The sequence below is a fragment of the Mytilus edulis genome, chromosome 7, assembly GCF_963676685.1.
Source record: "Mytilus edulis chromosome 7, xbMytEdul2.2, whole genome shotgun sequence".
NCBI classification, from domain to species: Eukaryota; Metazoa; Mollusca; class Bivalvia; order Mytilida; family Mytilidae; genus Mytilus; species Mytilus edulis.
Window position 1 is genome coordinate 22,348,476 of NC_092350.1, and position 18,032 is coordinate 22,366,507.

Genomic DNA, 18,032 nt, shown 5'->3' on the forward strand with positions numbered 1-18,032 from the left:
ATAACAGACAGTTACCTCCCTTTAGTTCTGCACAATCAGATGGCTGGAATAATGGTACGATATAAAGTCACAATAACTCCTTACTTAAAGGACACGCCCTGCAACAGACAGTTACCTCCTTTTAGCTCAGCACAATCAGATGGCTGGAATAATGGTATGATATAAAGTCACAATAACTCCTTATTTAAAGGACATGCCCTGTAACAGACAGTTACCTCCCTTTAGCTCTGCACAATCAGATGGCTGGAATAATGGTATGATATAAAGTCACAATAACTCCTTATTTAAAGGACACGCCCTGTAACAAACAGTTACCTCCCTTTAGTTCTGCACAATCAGATGGCTGGAATAATGGTATGATATAAAGTCACAATAACTCCTTATTTAAAGGACATGCCCTGTAACAGACAGTTACCTCCTTTTAGCTCAGCACAATCAGATGGCTGGAATAATGGTATGATATAAAGTCACAATAACTCCTTATTTAAAGGACACGCCCTGTAACAAACAGTTACCTCCCTTTAGCTCTGCACAATCAGATGGCTGGAATAAAGGTATGATATAAATTCACAATAACTCCTTACTTAAAGGACATGCCCTGTAACAGACAGTTACCTCCCTTTAGTTCAGCACAATCAGATGGCTGGAATAATACGATATAAAGTCACAACAATGTGAAATGCATTTACATTATTGGTTAATTTTGGTCGGTCACAAAAGTCTTTTTACTTATTATCTACTATTATCTACATTCTTTGTTTACAGAATGTAAATTGAACCTTCCATATAGACTGCCAACATTATCTGGTCCCCTAACTTGTCAATTGACTGATACCTGTACAGGGATCCAGTGCTGTGTTGAAATTAAGGAGATTGGTAAATCTATTGATGTTTTTGTAATACTGGATGCCTGTAACTACCAATTTGCAGCTGGAATAGAAAAGCTAACATTCAACCAGTCACTGCTGAATTATGAATTTGGGAAGAAAGAAAGCTTCAACTTAATGAATGTGTTTAGAGTTGGGTTAGTATTAATAATGTCAAATAAATATATTTTAAAGAGGCTGTCATTAAAATCCTACATCTTAAAATTGAGAATGGAAATGGGAAATGTGTCAAAGAGACAACAACCCGACCAAATAAAAAACAACAGCAGAGGGTCACCAACAGGTCTTCAATGTAGCGAGAAATTCCCGCACCCGGAGACATCTTAGTATGGACAAAAGGAGATTTGGGTAAACAATAATGAGATAGCAACCCTAAGACAAAAATAACCAAAACACATCTTTTAAGGTATTAATTTTCAGTTGATGCTAATTTTAAAAATACATTTTTTTTAACAACTTAAGTTTGTCATACTTTAGTGTATATCTCTAAATTGTGCAGTAAATGCATTTTTCCATCTTTACTTGACATTCAAGTTGTGATTCTTTAGCATATCACTTTTCTTATTATTATTTCAATGATTTTCAGATATTCCATTGATGATTTAAAGGGAGAGAAACAGTTCCTTGTCAGTGTTGATATCAGTGTATGTTTCGAAGCTAATAAACCATGTGCAAAATCAATTCCAATCTTAGAAGAAATTAGACTGCCTAAACCATTATGTAACCTAGAGAGTGGATTCTCTTTCCCAGGTAGAATGCTTACTGTGAAATTAAAGTTCTTTTTTGTATAATTTTCTTGGTTCTTTTGTTCATGTATAATTTCAAGGTCAACTTTTAAAAGATTTGTTTGTTAGACTCCTAGAATAACTTTGACAATGTCTGGCATACTTCAAACAACATCTGTTGATTCACAGACCTTATAGTTTACAACTCATTTTACAATTTGTATTTAATGTTTTCTATTCAAATATTCTTTTTCTATTAAGACATCTCTCTGAAGAATTTCACTCAGAGTGTAGGGTTGAACATACTAGATCAACTACCGGGCTATGCTGTTGACCTGTTATTAGAAAAGTCTGGGATATCCCAATTCTTAGAGGAGAAGCCATGTGACAGGATGATGTCCCCTTACAGTCCAGCAGTGAATGGATGGAATAAGAGTAAGTATAACAGCCTGGATAGATATATTTCCTTCAATACTTAAGTTTTCAAACTTGTTAAGCACTCAACAACTTCCTATTTACCCAACACTTACAACATTTTACACATAACATCCAAGTTGATAATTTTTGTCACATTTTTCTCAGGCATTTCATTACAAGGATTTCTGATATTTGGTTTCATGGTTTATATAAATCAGCTATGCCGTCTGATGCATTTTCAGATTCATAACTCAACAACTTCCTGTTTACCATCAAGTATTTGGGCGGTGGTATCATCTGTGAGCAGTAGCTCACAGTTTCACTTGTTTTCTCTAAGTTACAGACCTGTTTTTCAATGAAATTTTCATGCCAATCTTGTGTAGGAAAATGCATGCAACGTAATTTTATATTATCCTTATGGATTTAAGTGTTTTCCATAGCAAATATTTTTGAATCAACAACTAGTATTTATTAATTGACTAAATCTCCTTCAGTTTATCAAGGTTCAATATATATTATGAAATGGTGAGAAAAAGTACATTTGTACATTTTTACGTGGATCCATGTCAGCTTTATGTTAAAATCATGGAAAAAAGGAAGACATTGGCTATTGAAAGTACAAATGGCATTATTAATTTAAATATACTTACAGCCTGTCCAGTAGATTTATCATTGCCAGCGCTGACAGGACCATTGACATGTCACATCCCAGACTATTGTACTGGTGTTGAATGCTGTGTGGATGTGAAACCCATAGGTAGATCCTTCCATGCCTACATCTTCCTGGATGCCTGTTCTAACAGAATAAAACTTGGAATTGAAAAGTTTGGAATAGATATCTCATACCTCAACTTTGAATTTGGTATGCTTGTATTAACTGCACTTTTAAATTGTTTAGTTGTGATATAACTATGATTTGCATGCTATCCCTTTAGATACAGAGAAATTATAGGTTATGGGAAACACATATATTTGAAGAAAAATGTTTTCATGTTTCAACACCTCAGGGTTTTAACTTAAATGTTTAGTTCAACTGCTGTTTTAAAAAAGAATTTTAAATTAACATTAAATTAACCATACACCAGACCTTATAAGCTTGTTGGTTTCTTTGTTTCCATGTCGTCCAAGAAAATTAGTACCCTTTAAAAAAAATTCTCAAATGGAACTCAGATTAAACTTAACTTAAGCTGCCTCATATTAGCTTAGCCTTTGAAAGAAATGTCTGTATGTCTCAAAATTGGTTTCCGTTCTCTAACTTTAATTTGCCTCAACGAAAATGTTATGAAACTTATACACAACACTTATTACCACAAAACACAAGTCAAGTTTTTGAATTTTGGTATAGTCACTTTTTTCATTTTAGAGTTATGCATAGGGACAAATTGAAAAATTGCAAAAATTTTTGTTTCTGTCTTAACTTTAGTCCGCCTCAACCAAATATTATAAAACTTACACACAATGCTTATTACCACAAAACACAGATTATGTCTGAATTTTGGTAGTGTCACTTTTATTGTTCTAGATTTATTTCCCTTTACCAATGGAAACATTGCTGAAATATTGGTTTCTGTTCTCTAACTTTAGTTTACCTCAACAAAATGTTATGAATAAAATTGAGAAAGGAAATGGTGAATATGTCAAAGCGACAACCACCCGACCATAGAGCAAACAACAGCCGAAGGCAACCAATGGGTCTTCAATGTAGCGAGAATTCCCGCACCCGTAGGTGTCCTTCAGCTGGCCCCTAAAATGTGCATAATAGTACAGTGATAATGGACGTCATACTAAACTCCGAATTATACACAAGAAACTAAAATTTAAAATCATACAAGACTAACAAAGGCCAGAGGCTCCTGACTTGGGACAGGCGCAAAATTGCGGCGGGGTTAAACATGTTTATGAGATCTCAACCCTCCCCCTATACCTCTAGCCAATGTAGAAAAGTAAAAGAATAACAATACGCACATTAAAATTCAGTTCAAGAGAAGTCCGAGTCTGATGTCAAAAGATGTAACAAAAGAAAATAAATAAAATGACAATAATACATAAATAACAACAGACTACTAGCAGTTAACTGACATGCCAGCTCCAGACCTCAATTAAACTGATTGAAAGATTATGTCTTCATCATATGAATATGGCTTATAAACGATGCTTATTACCACAAAACTCAAATCAAGTACAAATTTTGGTAACGTCATTTATACAGATCTTGAGTTATGTCCCTTTATAACATTATATGCAAATGGTATCTTCATCTGTGTCCCATGGACACATTCACCATTATTTTCATGCGTAGAGAAACACAGATTCTATCACTCTGTTACCCTGTTAATTCTGATATTTGTTCACATATATTTGCATTGAATTTTTTCCCAGTTGATTAAAATGTCTTTTAAATGGGACAGTAAATGAAAGGGTTATTATACCCCCGCTTTGAAAAAAGGGGGGTATACTGTTTTACCTCTGTCTGTCCTTCCGTCAGTCCGTCAGTCCATCAGTCCGTCAGTCCGTCAGTCTGTCAGTCAGGTCGTCCGTCCCATGAATATTTTTCGTCACATTTTTCTCAGGAACTACACTACCAGGATTTCTGAAATTTGGTTTCAGGCTTGATATAAGTCAGCTATACCGTGTGATGCGTTTTCAGATTCATCACTCAACAACTTCCTGTTTACCGAACACTTGTTTGATTTTACACATGATAGCCAAGTTGAAAATTTTTCGTCACATTTTTCTCAGGAACTACAAAAAAAGGATTTTTGAAATTTGGTTTAAGGGTTAATATAAATCAGCTATACCGTGTTATGCGTTTTCAGATTCATCACTCGACAACTTCCTGTTTACCGAACACTTGCATATTTTTACACAATTAATATTATCCACTTGCGGCGGGGGTATCATCAGTGAACAGTAGCTCGCAGTTTCACTTGTTTAATTTGTGAATACAAAAGCATAATGTTTTTATTACCTTTCAGGTGCTGTACAACATGCCAAACTAGCCAGTATTATTACAGTCGAGTAAGTTTGTAATCACACAAATGGTTTTGAAACATTTTTTTTTAAACACTAGCTTCAGAAAATATTTAAGGTTTCATATTTACCGGAAAAGTTAATTTCAGTTAATTTAATTTGTTCCAAGTTGATATTGCTCAACATGTTCATATAGATCTATGAATATTTAAACCCTTTTTTGTCTTAGCAAATTCCTAGTGAAGATCAAAATGAAAATGACTTCAAATATATGTAGAAGATTAAATATGTTTGATTTTCCTCTCAAAAAATGTTTTAGCCAGTGTTATTGATATGAAAATGAATAAAAATGTAAATGAATGAAACTTGATCATCAATAATGCGACTTCATTTTGATGAATTAAGAAAAAAGGAAAATATGAAAAAAATAATATTAAACTTTGCAAATAAAATGACTTCAAATATTCTTTGATACTTTTATTAGTTACTCCATATATGATCTGTTTGATGAGAAGAAATACATGGTGAACATGAACCTCAGTGTATGTCTAGAGCCAGGGTCATGTGACATCAATGTGGAAATATTTAATGAAGTGTATCTGCCGAAGATTGGATGTGACTGGAATGTTGATTTCTCAGGTAAACAAAAGTTTCAGTTGTCACTCATTTTCTTTTTTAAAAGTCATGATTGGTTAAAGATACCAGAGGACATTCAAACTTATATGTTGCAAATGAATAGACAGCAGGGTAAAAATCACTTTTTGTGTTTTGAAATTCTGTTTTTCAAAACTTGAATAGATTTAAATATTATCTATTGTCCTTATTGTAAATTGAAACAAATCTTCATTGGCAATTGTGTTAGACATATTGGAAGTTTGGTGAGAGGATGGTTTGAAAAGAAAACACACTGAATGATGCATTATAAAAGAATATATTAAATTTCTCATCATACATATAAACAAATTTTAACATTGTACATTGTTATATTACAGGAATTTCAGTGACAGATTTCTTGAAGGAGAAGGGTCTCTCACTATCCAACCAATTATCCAACAATGTTATTTCCCAGGTGTTAGAAAGGATAGGTGTTACAGAATACTTAGAGAGTCCACAGTGTGATAGACATAGCTCTACCTATAGTCCTTCTAAAAATGGATGGAAAAATGGTTAGTAAATTCAAATGATATTTAGTGATTACTTGATGTTGTTTTTGGTTAACTCAATTAGGAAGTACTCTTTACTGTGAATTCATTATCATTCGTTGTATACCAATTTTCGTGGTTTTTGTGGGTACAGGTGAATTTATATGTTCAATGAGTTACAACTTCTCTATCAGGTTGTATGCAGACTTTGGCAAAACCACTAAATTACATATCCAGGAAAAGACAAGTTTTCCTCAATCCATGTGAATTTGTACTCACGAAAATAAAGGAATCCCCAGTATATTGTTCAGAATGATAAGTGAGATTGTTGATCAACAAATTCAATGCAAGCTAGACTAAAATTTTTTTTGATTTCAGGACATGCTGCAAAAAATAATGTCATCAAAATTGACAATGCAAGCAAAACTAATCCTGTTGCAATATTTTTTGATAATAGTAACATAGCAAACATTTTTAAAGGGAAACTTCGCAAAAAAATCAAAAATTGATATTATGTTCATTCTGTATAAAAATGTTCAAATTCATAGATATTAAAGTTTTATTCTGCTAGATAAACGATCACCATCGATTTTAAATTTAGAGTATCAATTCTCCGAGATCCGCCATCTTGTCTTCTTTCCCGATGAATAAAAACGATATGTCTATAAACCACAAAGAAACAAAACTACAGTAACCGATGTAGTCGTAATTGCGTGTCGATATCTTGTCAATCGTACGGTTGTTTAATACGACTAACTAACTTGATACGGAAAATATTCTTACTTTTTTTAAATTACCATGGTCTGTTGTTTTTAAACTGTTGATATTGGAATTAGGTGAAAAGTCAAAGTTGAAATCATAAATAAGTGTTCCGTGAAAATTGTTTTCGAAAATCTAATTTGTTCATAATTCTTTAAAGTAATAAACTTTTTTCAAATATATTTTGATCTTCCCTTATTTGATCACCAGCATGGCTAAAGGTATTACTTCCAAAGGTATTGTGAGGGGTGTGAGGTGACACGTCCAGGTATTCAAGCGATTTCCTGTCGGGCTTGCAAGTTCATGCATCGTTTCACTTCTGCAGGTATTGATCAGTGTACACGGCTGATAACTTATAACTTATAACTTTCCATTTTGAACTATCAGATGTATAATATACAACTCTGTCTTACTTGTCATTACTAAACTCATACGCTTGTTTATAAATAACATTTCTGGTGTAAAGAATATAATTCATAATATATAAATAATACCCAAAAAATAAGATTTGATGAAATTAAAATCTATTTAAATATTTTTTCCAAGGGTGAATTTGGGAAAATGTAATATATAGTCATTGTCAATAGTGAAGGACAGATTGGAACAGACCAGAAATATTGATTTAAAAAAATGTACGCACTTGCCGACGATTCGTTTATACGACTGGATATAAAGTTACGGAACTATAGCGCAATTTAAAATATATACGTGTATACATTGAACATAAGAAAAAAACATATTTGAATAAATAGGGGTAAAAGTGTTGTAAATAGACTAGCCAACGTATGCCAACAGTATGTAATCATCGAATGTCGATAGACTACAGTTGTATACCAAAAGAAGAAGAGAACCAATTTGATTTAAATACAGGTCGATGTATAACTTTTGCATTGGTTCATTGAAGCTGTGGACCTAGGAAAATCACAGATTTATATTTCAATAAGATTGTTCTCAAACAAAGGAAGGAATTCGTCATCACAATTGTTATATATGCCACTGGACGAACACTAATTATCCCCAGGGGATGTGAATATTTTGCTGGGAAACTTTTGAGTATCAAAGTTTCAAATTAATTTCGGGATTTATTTTCTTTCTTGGTATTCAATAACCGAAAAAAGAATAAATTACTTGTTCGCTAAATAGGGATATTCTTGTCAGATAAAAGAATTTTAGTTATATTTAAAAAATAGGGAAATATGACATTAAATTGGTTCTGTCTTTTTTTAAACATCGTTAAAACGATGTGTGTCTAAGGTGAACGCCACAAGAACCCTGTAATACTAGTACGAGAGTATAGCATGTAAACATTCCTTCTCAATAATATGGTTGTATTGGAAAACTTTTCATACAGATTGACAACTCATTGTCCGATATGCATGTAATATTTGCCACATGACGCCCATAGTTCTTTCTACCATCATCACCTTATTCCTTGATATTGCTGTAAACATCGATGGTTCACACCCAAACAAAATGGGAGTAATGAACCTTCAGAGCTTCTCCGTGTTATACACTTGTGAAATATATAGACGAAATTTCTGTATTGAAATGAATCTACATCTCACAAACAGGATTTTCAAATAACGATTTTGAGTAATCACCTTACAAACCAATATAAACGTATGGCAAGATATAACCATGAAGGAATTTAGTTTTTGTCAGAACTCATCACTATATCATAAACGTATATGTATATATATGCATACAGTTTCAAATATCAAGAACAAGCGTTCGATGTCGATAGTCTGTTCTCTAACTGTTCAGAGTTAGACATGTCACTTGTTCATTCTTGGAAGCCTTTATATTCCCCGTCTAACGATGGGAACTCTTTCTGATTGTGTTGACTATAAATGCTTGTATGGTAATTCTGTCGTTTATCTGTACAAGCGGTTGCATTTCCTCTCCTTTCCCAACAAACAAACGAACGAAACGCAACTAGTCTGATTTCTCTGGAGCTCATCCTCAATGGCTCTTATACGTCAGGAAACTTACATGTATACTAATAATGATTGTTTCATGAACAACGATGTATGAACGAACTATTATAAATTCGTCAATATCTGTAATGCATGACTAAAGTATAACTTTTATTACAACTACTGTATTACTTATTTGGATTAATGACGGCTATCATGTTCAACATTGCACAACTATTATCATAGAATTTTAAAAAAAATCCTCAAAAATCCTCAAAAGATATAATGCCTTAGCTTAGATAATTAGTATTCTTTTCACAAAAAGTTCGTGTAAATGATTGTCAAATGAATTTAATTATGTAAGAATAAAATGTTAAAAAGAAACTAAAAAAAATTATGCATGTTGTATGTTGTATTTTTTTGTCAATTAAAAACTTTAAAATTGCAATAGTTTTATTAGCATTTAAACACAGCCAGATTTGAATACAAGTTAAGAAATTCCGGTAAAGTCAATGATATCAAACAGATGTACAATGGTATATCAAATTGGGTAATATTGCATTTAGTTTTTATTAAAGATTAAAACTACTATTTTTTGCTTCATATTTGAATCTTTACGCCAATTGCCGCTAAGAAAGTAATCAAAAATTGTTTCCTTTTATTTTTATACACTTTCGGAATTACGAATCTGAATTTTATTTTCAATTAATTTACACAATTTAATTATTGTATCTTTATTCTCATCGTGTATTTAATCTTAGTGTATTAACATCATGACAGCATATACTCTAATCCTTTCTATTTATCCTTTCCAAATAACAACATTTATACCTGTGTACGCTTGAACTCACACCTGCGGCTAAATAGCTACAAGGTAAACGAATTGACCTCAAGCCGAGAAATATACAGTGACCTTTACAAAATAATATACACACTCTGCTCACACATTAGTTGCATTGAAATGATTATCAAAACAATAACGGTAAATAGAACTGAAATATTTTCAGTTCAATATCAGTAAAAATGTTCAATAAATATTTTATGAAAAAAATCTCAACAATAATTAATTAAATTTATTCAAAAACATTTACTAGAGATAATTTTATAGGAGTTTAATTCAATCAATACAAAACGGTATATATATGCATATTCACTTTCGTTCATTCTTATATTGTGGTTTATAACTTCGACCATTCGTCAGCTGTGCGCTTTTAATTACGTATATTGTCGATAAGCTATAAGAGTTAAACAGATTTTATTTTTCCCAGAATTCAATAAATCGGGCTAATACGTCACGACCCACTCGAGAATTCAACCAAAAAAGTTACAAATACTTGATTTTCTCCGTTATTAGAAGGAATATAAATTTAAAACTTTGCAAATGTGTTTTTTATGTTAAGATGAACATAATTAGATGATAAGTAAAAAATCGCGGAATTTCCCTTTAAGTACTTTATCTTGCTTTAGAATAACTTTGTGTGTTTTAGATTGTCCATCAAGCAAATTAGACCTACCAGCTTTATCAGGATCCTTGCAATGTACACTCAAATCAAGTTGCACTGCTGTTGACTGTTGTATTTATGTTGATTTCCTCAAAAGATCATTCCACGTTATGTTAGATATTGATATGTGTTCAAGGAAGATAACTCTTGGAGTAGAAAAACTCAAAATGGATCTTTCTGTTTTGGATTACACATGGGGTAAGTTATTCTTGTTATCTTGATTAGATCATTCACAAAATAGAGGTAACGAGCACGAAAATATAAAACTTTAATGTATCAAGATGTTACAAATGTTTTTTTAGAGCTTTAATTTAAATTTAAATCTCTTTAAGTATATCAAAATCCTGCTTTACAAATCACAAACCAATTAGAATAAGAATGCTTTCTTACTTACACATTTATGGCTATTTTTTTTAATGTAGTTTCAAAATACTTTAAATAGTTAGAATTTCAAATATCTGAAAAATTCTGGTTGTTGGGTATAAATACATTTTTATTATGTTTTTATACAGGTGTAAAAGACAGCTATAAACTTATGGATACAGTTGTTATGGAGTATGTACATTTACTTTATAATTTTCTTTAACAAAACTGGAAGAACACTGACATTGACTTCCATTTCATAACTTTTAATAAAGTTTTTGTTATTGAAAAAAAAGCTCCCTTAACTTTCTATTTTATTTAATAGACTTTTTTTATGTGCATATACATTTTGGGATTTTTGGAAATAATAAGATTGAGCATACATTTGTTATGCAGGCTTAACTTGACTTGGATTTTATGAGCTTTTGGTAACCCTTGATGGTGATTTATTAAAAAAGATTAAAGGAATGGATCAAAAGATATTTTCTGTCATGTGTTTTTATGATTACTTTGTTTTGCCAACAGTTACAGCATTGACAACAGAGATGACAAAAACATATTTAAAGTCAGCCTCAATATCAGTGTTAGATTTGACCCTGGGAACAGCATGTTTGATTGGATCTTGTTACAGGACACACCCCTTCCTCAGATACCATGTGACTGGAACAGTGGATTTGCTGTAAAAGGTATACTAAATTCAACAACAAAATGGAACGACTGCTAACTTAAAACTGTCATATTGAAAGAAATTGTTTACTTCTGAAACATTTTGAACTTATATTCAGTTTATATTGTTTGATGTATTACAATAATCCTAGAATATGTGTGAAATATTTGCCAATGGTCATTTAACTACAAACAATCAATCAATATGAAAAATATGGAAAATTTATCATTTTCAATGAGACAACTATACATAAACAAAAGAACAAATATTTCTCATTTACAGACACTTTACAGTCTTCAACAATGAGCAAACCAATTACAATAGAATGCGATAAATGGAAAACAAATATTACAAATTGTAAAAAAATCTAAAAGAGAAAACCAACTGGCTGATTTATTTTACAACAATTAATGTGTAATTGTTTCACTTGTACCAGTAAATGAACACAGACTATCAGACAGGGTTAAATTTACTTTATTTATTTCAGATTTTTCTCTGACATCCTGGATGCAGAATGTAAACTTGCCATCAGGACAACAGTTATCTAGAATCATGGCCTCAAAACTGTTTGAACAACTTGGCATAGGTAGTCTGATGGAGGAGAACTCCTGTCAGAGATCTGGCCCTAAATACAGTCCTGCTGTTGATGGCTGGAAGAAAGGTAACGTAATATATTAAGAATATTTAACAAATAACAATATCTTGAAGACTTTTTTATGTTGAATAATGTTATAAATAAAAATAATTTCAGCAAAACCATTCATATGTTATTCTCTGTTTTACAGACTTAACCCTAATGTGTGAAAAACAGCCTGTATTCTACTATGTAATTGGTTTTTATTGTTTCAAGGTATAAACTTATTAATTCATGTAATTCCATCGATGACACTGAGCTATTTGTGTTAATGATTATATATATATTGCAAGTATATGTTTTTTCAGACTGTCCATTAAATGTACCAATGACACCTCTGAAGGTACCGGCCACTTGTCTGATACCCTCACACTGTACTGGAGTTGACTGTTGTGTAGACATAGATCTCCTAGGAAGATCCTTACATGCCTACATAGATCTGGATACCTGTAACAACCAGTTCACTGTTGGGATTGAGAAACTAAAACTGGATCCTGTCAGTCTGATTGATTATAAATTTGGTAGGTGTATTTCTTTTTACTGTATTTTTTTATTTTCATGAGTACCAAAAGGAGTAGGTTCAGTAAGACCCCTTTTTGGCCCCAAAATATAGCAGTTTTACAAAATTGTTAAAATGTAAACCTTTAGTTATTTATTGGACAGTAGAATGCTTCTGCTACATAAATATGGGCTGTTTTTGACCATACAATGCACATATATCCGGTACTAGCACCATTAAGTCATGCTAAATTACTGAAATCCTCATAATTCTAGCATTTTAGTTAAATTTTAGACGGTTTTCGTGTAAAACGAAAGTGGCCGCATTCGTGTTCATCCTTAATATTGAAATGTAAGTTGTATTTTATGATAATACATAACATATATAAAGGTTGAGGATGAACACGGATGCGGCCACTTTCATTTTTACCAAAAACCATCTGAAAAGTGACATTTTTCGGCATATTAGGTAGATTTTTCATATTTGAGCTTGAATCGGATCGTTTTTAATGACTGAATATGTTAAAATCTTTCACATAAACTAATTAATTCAAATAAAATAGACACTTAAATGTTTAAAAAGTGGTCAAAATCTTTCGTCAGATGAACCTGAAATTTGAGGCCAAAATCGGTCCTTACCGGACCTACTCCTTTGTGGATTCAGTTAAACATGCATTTTCGTGGATATTAGATTTAGAGGTTTTTTCAAAGTCATCATACGATTATATACAGATGTATAGAAAGTTTGTAATTCGTTGAAATTTTTAATTTTTTGTTCACTTGTTGCAACGAAATCCACAAAAAAACACAAAATTTACTGAAAATTCTTGTTGAACAAGCCTTTCATAAAATTTTGAGGAGAAGGTAACTCCTATCCTGCTTTCATTTCGCAGCAAAATAGTAAAGTAGGTCTTGTGACTATGTGACATTTAACAATTAACTTTTGGCCAATCAGAAAATATTGGTGTCTGATTTGATCACAACTTTTGAAAATCTGTTTATCAGAGGGAACAAAATGCTTTAAAAAGTGTAAGAAAAGTTTAAAATATGCAAATGTTAAAGACAGCAGATAATAAATAAACAAAAGTAAGATGAAACTTTCTTGTCTTTTTGGTGAACAATCATGTCAACTTTTTTATAAATAAAGTTAAGGATAAAAGTTTTGTTTTCTAGGAACAACAAATCATTTCAATTTGAAAGGAGCTGTACGTGTCACGTAAGTACATAATTTATGTAATAATACCTTATATTTATTATAAACAATTCTATTAGGTAGCATGTTATGTAAGTGCTTTTTCATTGGTTCAAATGGCCCTCCCACTGTTAGTTTAGTATAATAAAACAATTGTGGTACCTTAGAAGCGATGAATATCCAAAATTATCAACCCTCAAAAATTATTTCACTTCGAGCTGTGCCCTCAGTCAAATAACCTTTTCATGATGACAATTTTGGATATTCACCTTTTGTACGGGCCATAATTGTATTTTATAAGATACACTATAAATAAGTAGTTTTCATCTACAAAAAACAGTATCTCAATAAATATTTAAACAGTAGTTCAGTTTTGTCCAGAGATGGCTAAAAAAATATATACTATGTAAAACATTTAGATTTTATTGTGGTTATGCTTAAATATTTCATGACAATCATCAGTAAAATTGAATTGTCTAATTTCACAAATACTTTATTATTTTAGGTATAACATAGATGACCTGAAGGTTGAGAGAAAGTATCGTGTAAGCCTGAACATCAGCATATGCTTTGAGTCCACTGGATCATGTTTATACGATTTTGAACTGTTCAACAATGCTCTTGTTCCCAAAATACTCTGTGATTGGGAGTCAGGATTCTCTGTTCCAGGTATTGAAAAATTTATTCATTGGCATGGCATTAACATATAGTTAAATCCCTTATATGAATATTTTAACCTTTTAAAACATACCATTCAAAATGCCAAAAATTCATGATTTCTCCTTGGGTGAATATAACGTTATAAAAAGGATTTCCTTTACTTTTAGCCAATGATAAAGCAGAAAATTTATAGTCATATAATAAATATATTTAATTTATAATTTTGATTTCAAAAAAATGAAAGCATAAAAAATAAAACTATTAGTAAATGCACTTACTGGAGTTTATATGAGATTCATTAAAATGATCACTTTTTTTTATTTTCAGGATTTTCTCTTCAGAAGTTTGTAACTGATGCTGGCCTGTCTATAGGACAAACACTGACAGATTCTGTCCTGATTAACCTTTTTAATCAGCTGGGTATATCATCTTACCTACTGGATACACCATGTCATCTGAATGAGTATACACCCAGTAAAGATGGATGGAAAACAGGTTTGTATCTGTAGATTCATTAAAATGTCTTTTGCTTGCCATGCCTGCAATTGGGAACTTATAATGTTATCTGGTCTGTGTGTCCATCCATTTGTCAGTTTAACCCATATCTGGATTAAGTTTTTGTTTAAGGAAGCGTCCCATGAAACATAGTAAACAAGATCATTATGATGTGAACTTTTAAAAATAAATATGCCCCAGGTTTTATGTTTTATTGAAGATGGTGAGAGTATAATAGGTGCAAGGTGTTCTATCCACTAATATTATTGTTGTTAAATGTTTATTTATAATTGATTATAAAAAATGTGTATTTTATCAAGTTTTATTTTACTCCTGAACTTATACCGGTTTGAACAGTTTATCTTTTTGTAAACACATTTGAAATGATGTTTTAATTTGCCTACTTTAATGTTTTTAATGTATTCCTTTTCTGATCACTACTCTCAGCCTGGATAGAAAACTTTAATGACTTTTCCTAAATTTAGTCATGATATCCTTGTACAGATTGTCAGAATGAATTACAAATTCTGCAATGATATATACAAGCTATTGTCGATAGATATAATTTTGCCCTTAGTAGGAGTGAGACTGACATTAGTTAACCATACTGTTTTCAGTTTACATTCCTTTGCTAGATGTAATGATAGATACAAAACTGTATATATTTCAGATTGTAAGAATGATCTGGCCTTACCAACTTTACCACCCACAGCCAGATGTAGCATAGGAGATTCCTGTACTGCCGTTAGTTGTTGTATGGAGGTAGACGTGCTGAAGAGGGCATTCAATGCTAGAGTAGATCTAGACACTTGTAACTACAAACTCAAATTTGGTCTCGAGAAACTCAGCCAGGAAATAGATTTATTTGATTACAAATGGGGTAAGAATATGTGTATACACCTGTAATTGAGAATGTTATACATTTGTAAAATCTTATTTGTTTTATTAACTTTAAATGTGCATTACAGTATAAATAAATTGTACATTTAGAAATTTTACTTTTATAAAATCATAAAGAGTTATCTCAGCATTTGACAGGTCAAAATTTATTTATGAAGTCAAATTTTCTAGAATTCCTCTGAATTTCCTGTTGTGACGTCAAGATCAAACAACCATGTCTGATGAAGTCACATAGAATGAACACACCTTTTTGCAAATCATTGAATAAAAAAGAAAAGTTGTGCATTTGTATCGTCAAAAAATAATTAGAGAAACAGATATTGACAAATTGGAAAGTTCTGTAATTACCTTATGCAGATCTAGAATTGCATATTATATGGATATTAAAATACACATTTTTACCATTTTTTGTGGTACTATGCAATAAAGTTTATTTATTATTATTTTTACCTTAGGAAGCCTAGAGAAAAAGTATCTGATGAATGTAGTCAGGATTGAGTAAGTGCTTTAAATTCTTTTATGTTCCAGCATATAAAAAACGTTCTTTTTAAACCAAATCTGTGAAATTGTCAGTAGAGTCAGTCACTTCATAGCAATTTGTCATGTCATGTGAAGAAGTAAAAAAAATATTGTGTTGTCTTTGATATACATGTAAAAGTGAAGTTTTGTATTAGATTTCAGTAAGATATTGATGCTGTATAAAGCAAACGCCAATAAACCAATTCAGTAAGATATTTAAACTCTTGCATACAGAGCATGTTAGAAAAGAAAAGTAAAATGTCTTGTGTTAAGACTTCAGATTTCATTGCAGATGACTTGTTACTACAATAACCTTTTTCAGAGAAGATTTTGAACAAATGTTTTTGGAAGATGAATGCATAAAAAGTTTTTATGAGCATCCTAAGTAATGTAATATTCATCTATGCCCCCTGTACTAAGCATTGCATGAGACATAGAAATACAGGGCATCAATCCATCCTTCCAGATAAAATATGTTTTAAACTGTTCTTTTATTTTAAAGTTAAGTCATATAGTAGATGACTGGACATGTTAAATAGTTTTTGTTTATAGGTTTATTGTTGAAGACATGGTTGATGACAAACAGTTCAAACTGAACCTTAATCTGAGTCTGTGTTTTGAGGATGGGAAGGCTTGTATGTTTACGATGAATGTCTTCAAGGATACAAAGTTACCAAAAGTCTTCTGTGACTGGGGAACAGGCTTTCTAATACCAGGTTAGTATGAGGGACTATGTATTATTATGATAGAAGTGATACAGTCAAAGATAAGTAAAAAAGTACATTGATGACCATAATTTAAGAATATATTGATGATTTGTACATGTATAAGGCTATAGCTAGTTATTGTAAACAAATGTTGAAAATGGACATATTTAGGACATATTAACAAAAGTTCAATAAAAAACTTCCACTGTGGCAATCATAACAGACAGGTTTATATAATAGACTTACCCTCAGTCAAATGTCAGAACAGTGAAACACTGCATCATTTAAACTTAAAGACTCTATACAAAGTGAATATAATAAACAAAACTTCAAAATAGAGATGCTTAGTAGTCCAACAGATTTATCTTCAAGTAAAAACATTTTCCTCTGTTCATGAAAAAAGCATCTTTTATTTTACAGACTTTTCCCTGACGAAATTCCTTGAGAGCCAGGGAGAGAAACTAGGAACCATTCTTTCAAGTGGTACCACAATATTACTGATGAAAACATTGGGTGTTGATAAATTCCTAGTGAAGCCAGAATGTCAACGATCCTCTAGTCCATATATTTTGACTAATGGAGGATGGAACAGTACAGGTATGTAAAACTCACTTATATTGAAGTCACATGTGAAGAATAATCGAAATGTATATGTAGCACAGTGGAACAGCTGTTTTCTCTTGATTGTTGATGTTATCTTTTTTAAGTTTTAGTCAGATGAAGATAGAAAAATAAATTTATCAGAGGAAGATAATTCCTATTGCTGTCTAGAGTCATTTGGCTACCTTCATTATGTATAAAATATAAGAAGATGTGGTATGAGTGCCAATGAGACATCTCTTTATCTAAGTCACAATGTTTTTAAAAATGTTAAAAATTATAGGTTGGCACCATATTGTAAATGTAATTACTAGTTTTTCAATATGCTGGTAGCATATATAAACAATGAACTTTTTTTTTCTATTACTTATATTATATTTTAACGATAAATGGTTTTACACATATATAAAACCCATCACCACTCACTGTCTTGACTAGAATACAACAGCTAAATTTACATTGCACTCAACAATCAACTT

General features: G+C 31.4%; 2 protein-coding genes across 2 annotated transcripts; both read left to right on the top strand.

Moving 5' to 3' along the window:
* Positions 1 to 137: 137 nt before the first annotated feature.
* On the top strand, positions 138 to 13,700 carry LOC139483018 (uncharacterized). The gene is made up of 14 exons (XM_071267048.1): positions 138 to 254; positions 766 to 1,024; positions 1,474 to 1,637; positions 1,874 to 2,047; positions 2,682 to 2,891; positions 5,005 to 5,047; positions 5,484 to 5,638; positions 5,992 to 6,165; positions 10,304 to 10,516; positions 10,831 to 10,873; positions 11,207 to 11,367; positions 11,836 to 12,009; positions 12,291 to 12,503; positions 13,654 to 13,700. The coding sequence occupies exons 1-14, from the start codon at positions 194 to 196 to the stop codon at positions 13,698 to 13,700; spliced, it is 2,091 nt and encodes a 696-aa protein (XP_071123149.1). The 5' UTR covers positions 138 to 193.
* A 1,319-nt stretch (positions 13,701 to 15,019) lies between these two features.
* On the top strand, positions 15,020 to 17,558 carry LOC139483020 (uncharacterized). Its single transcript, XM_071267049.1, has 5 exons — positions 15,020 to 15,050; positions 15,498 to 15,707; positions 16,183 to 16,225; positions 16,799 to 16,962; positions 17,374 to 17,558. The coding sequence occupies exons 1-5, from the start codon at positions 15,020 to 15,022 to the stop codon at positions 17,556 to 17,558; spliced, it is 633 nt and encodes a 210-aa protein (XP_071123150.1).
* The last annotated feature ends 474 nt before the right edge of the window (positions 17,559 to 18,032 follow it).

Excerpts from the sequence above, each read along its gene's own strand:
- LOC139483020 (XM_071267049.1), top strand. The coding sequence starts at position 15,020 with ATGCCCCAGGTTTTATGTTTTATTGAAGATG. Across the intron at positions 15,708-16,182 it reads TTTATTTGATTACAAATGGG|GAAGCCTAGAGAAAAAGTAT; the intron begins GTAAGAATATGT and ends TTTTTACCTTAG. Across the intron at positions 16,963-17,373 it reads AACAGGCTTTCTAATACCAG|ACTTTTCCCTGACGAAATTC; the intron begins GTTAGTATGAGG and ends TTTATTTTACAG.
- LOC139483018 (XM_071267048.1), top strand. The coding sequence starts at position 194 with ATGCCCTGTAACAGACAGTTACCTCCCTTTAGCTCTGCACAATCAGAT. Across the intron at positions 2,048-2,681 it reads AGTGAATGGATGGAATAAGA|CCTGTCCAGTAGATTTATCA; the intron begins GTAAGTATAACA and ends ATATACTTACAG. Across the intron at positions 12,010-12,290 it reads TGTTGATGGCTGGAAGAAAG|ACTGTCCATTAAATGTACCA; the intron begins GTAACGTAATAT and ends ATGTTTTTTCAG.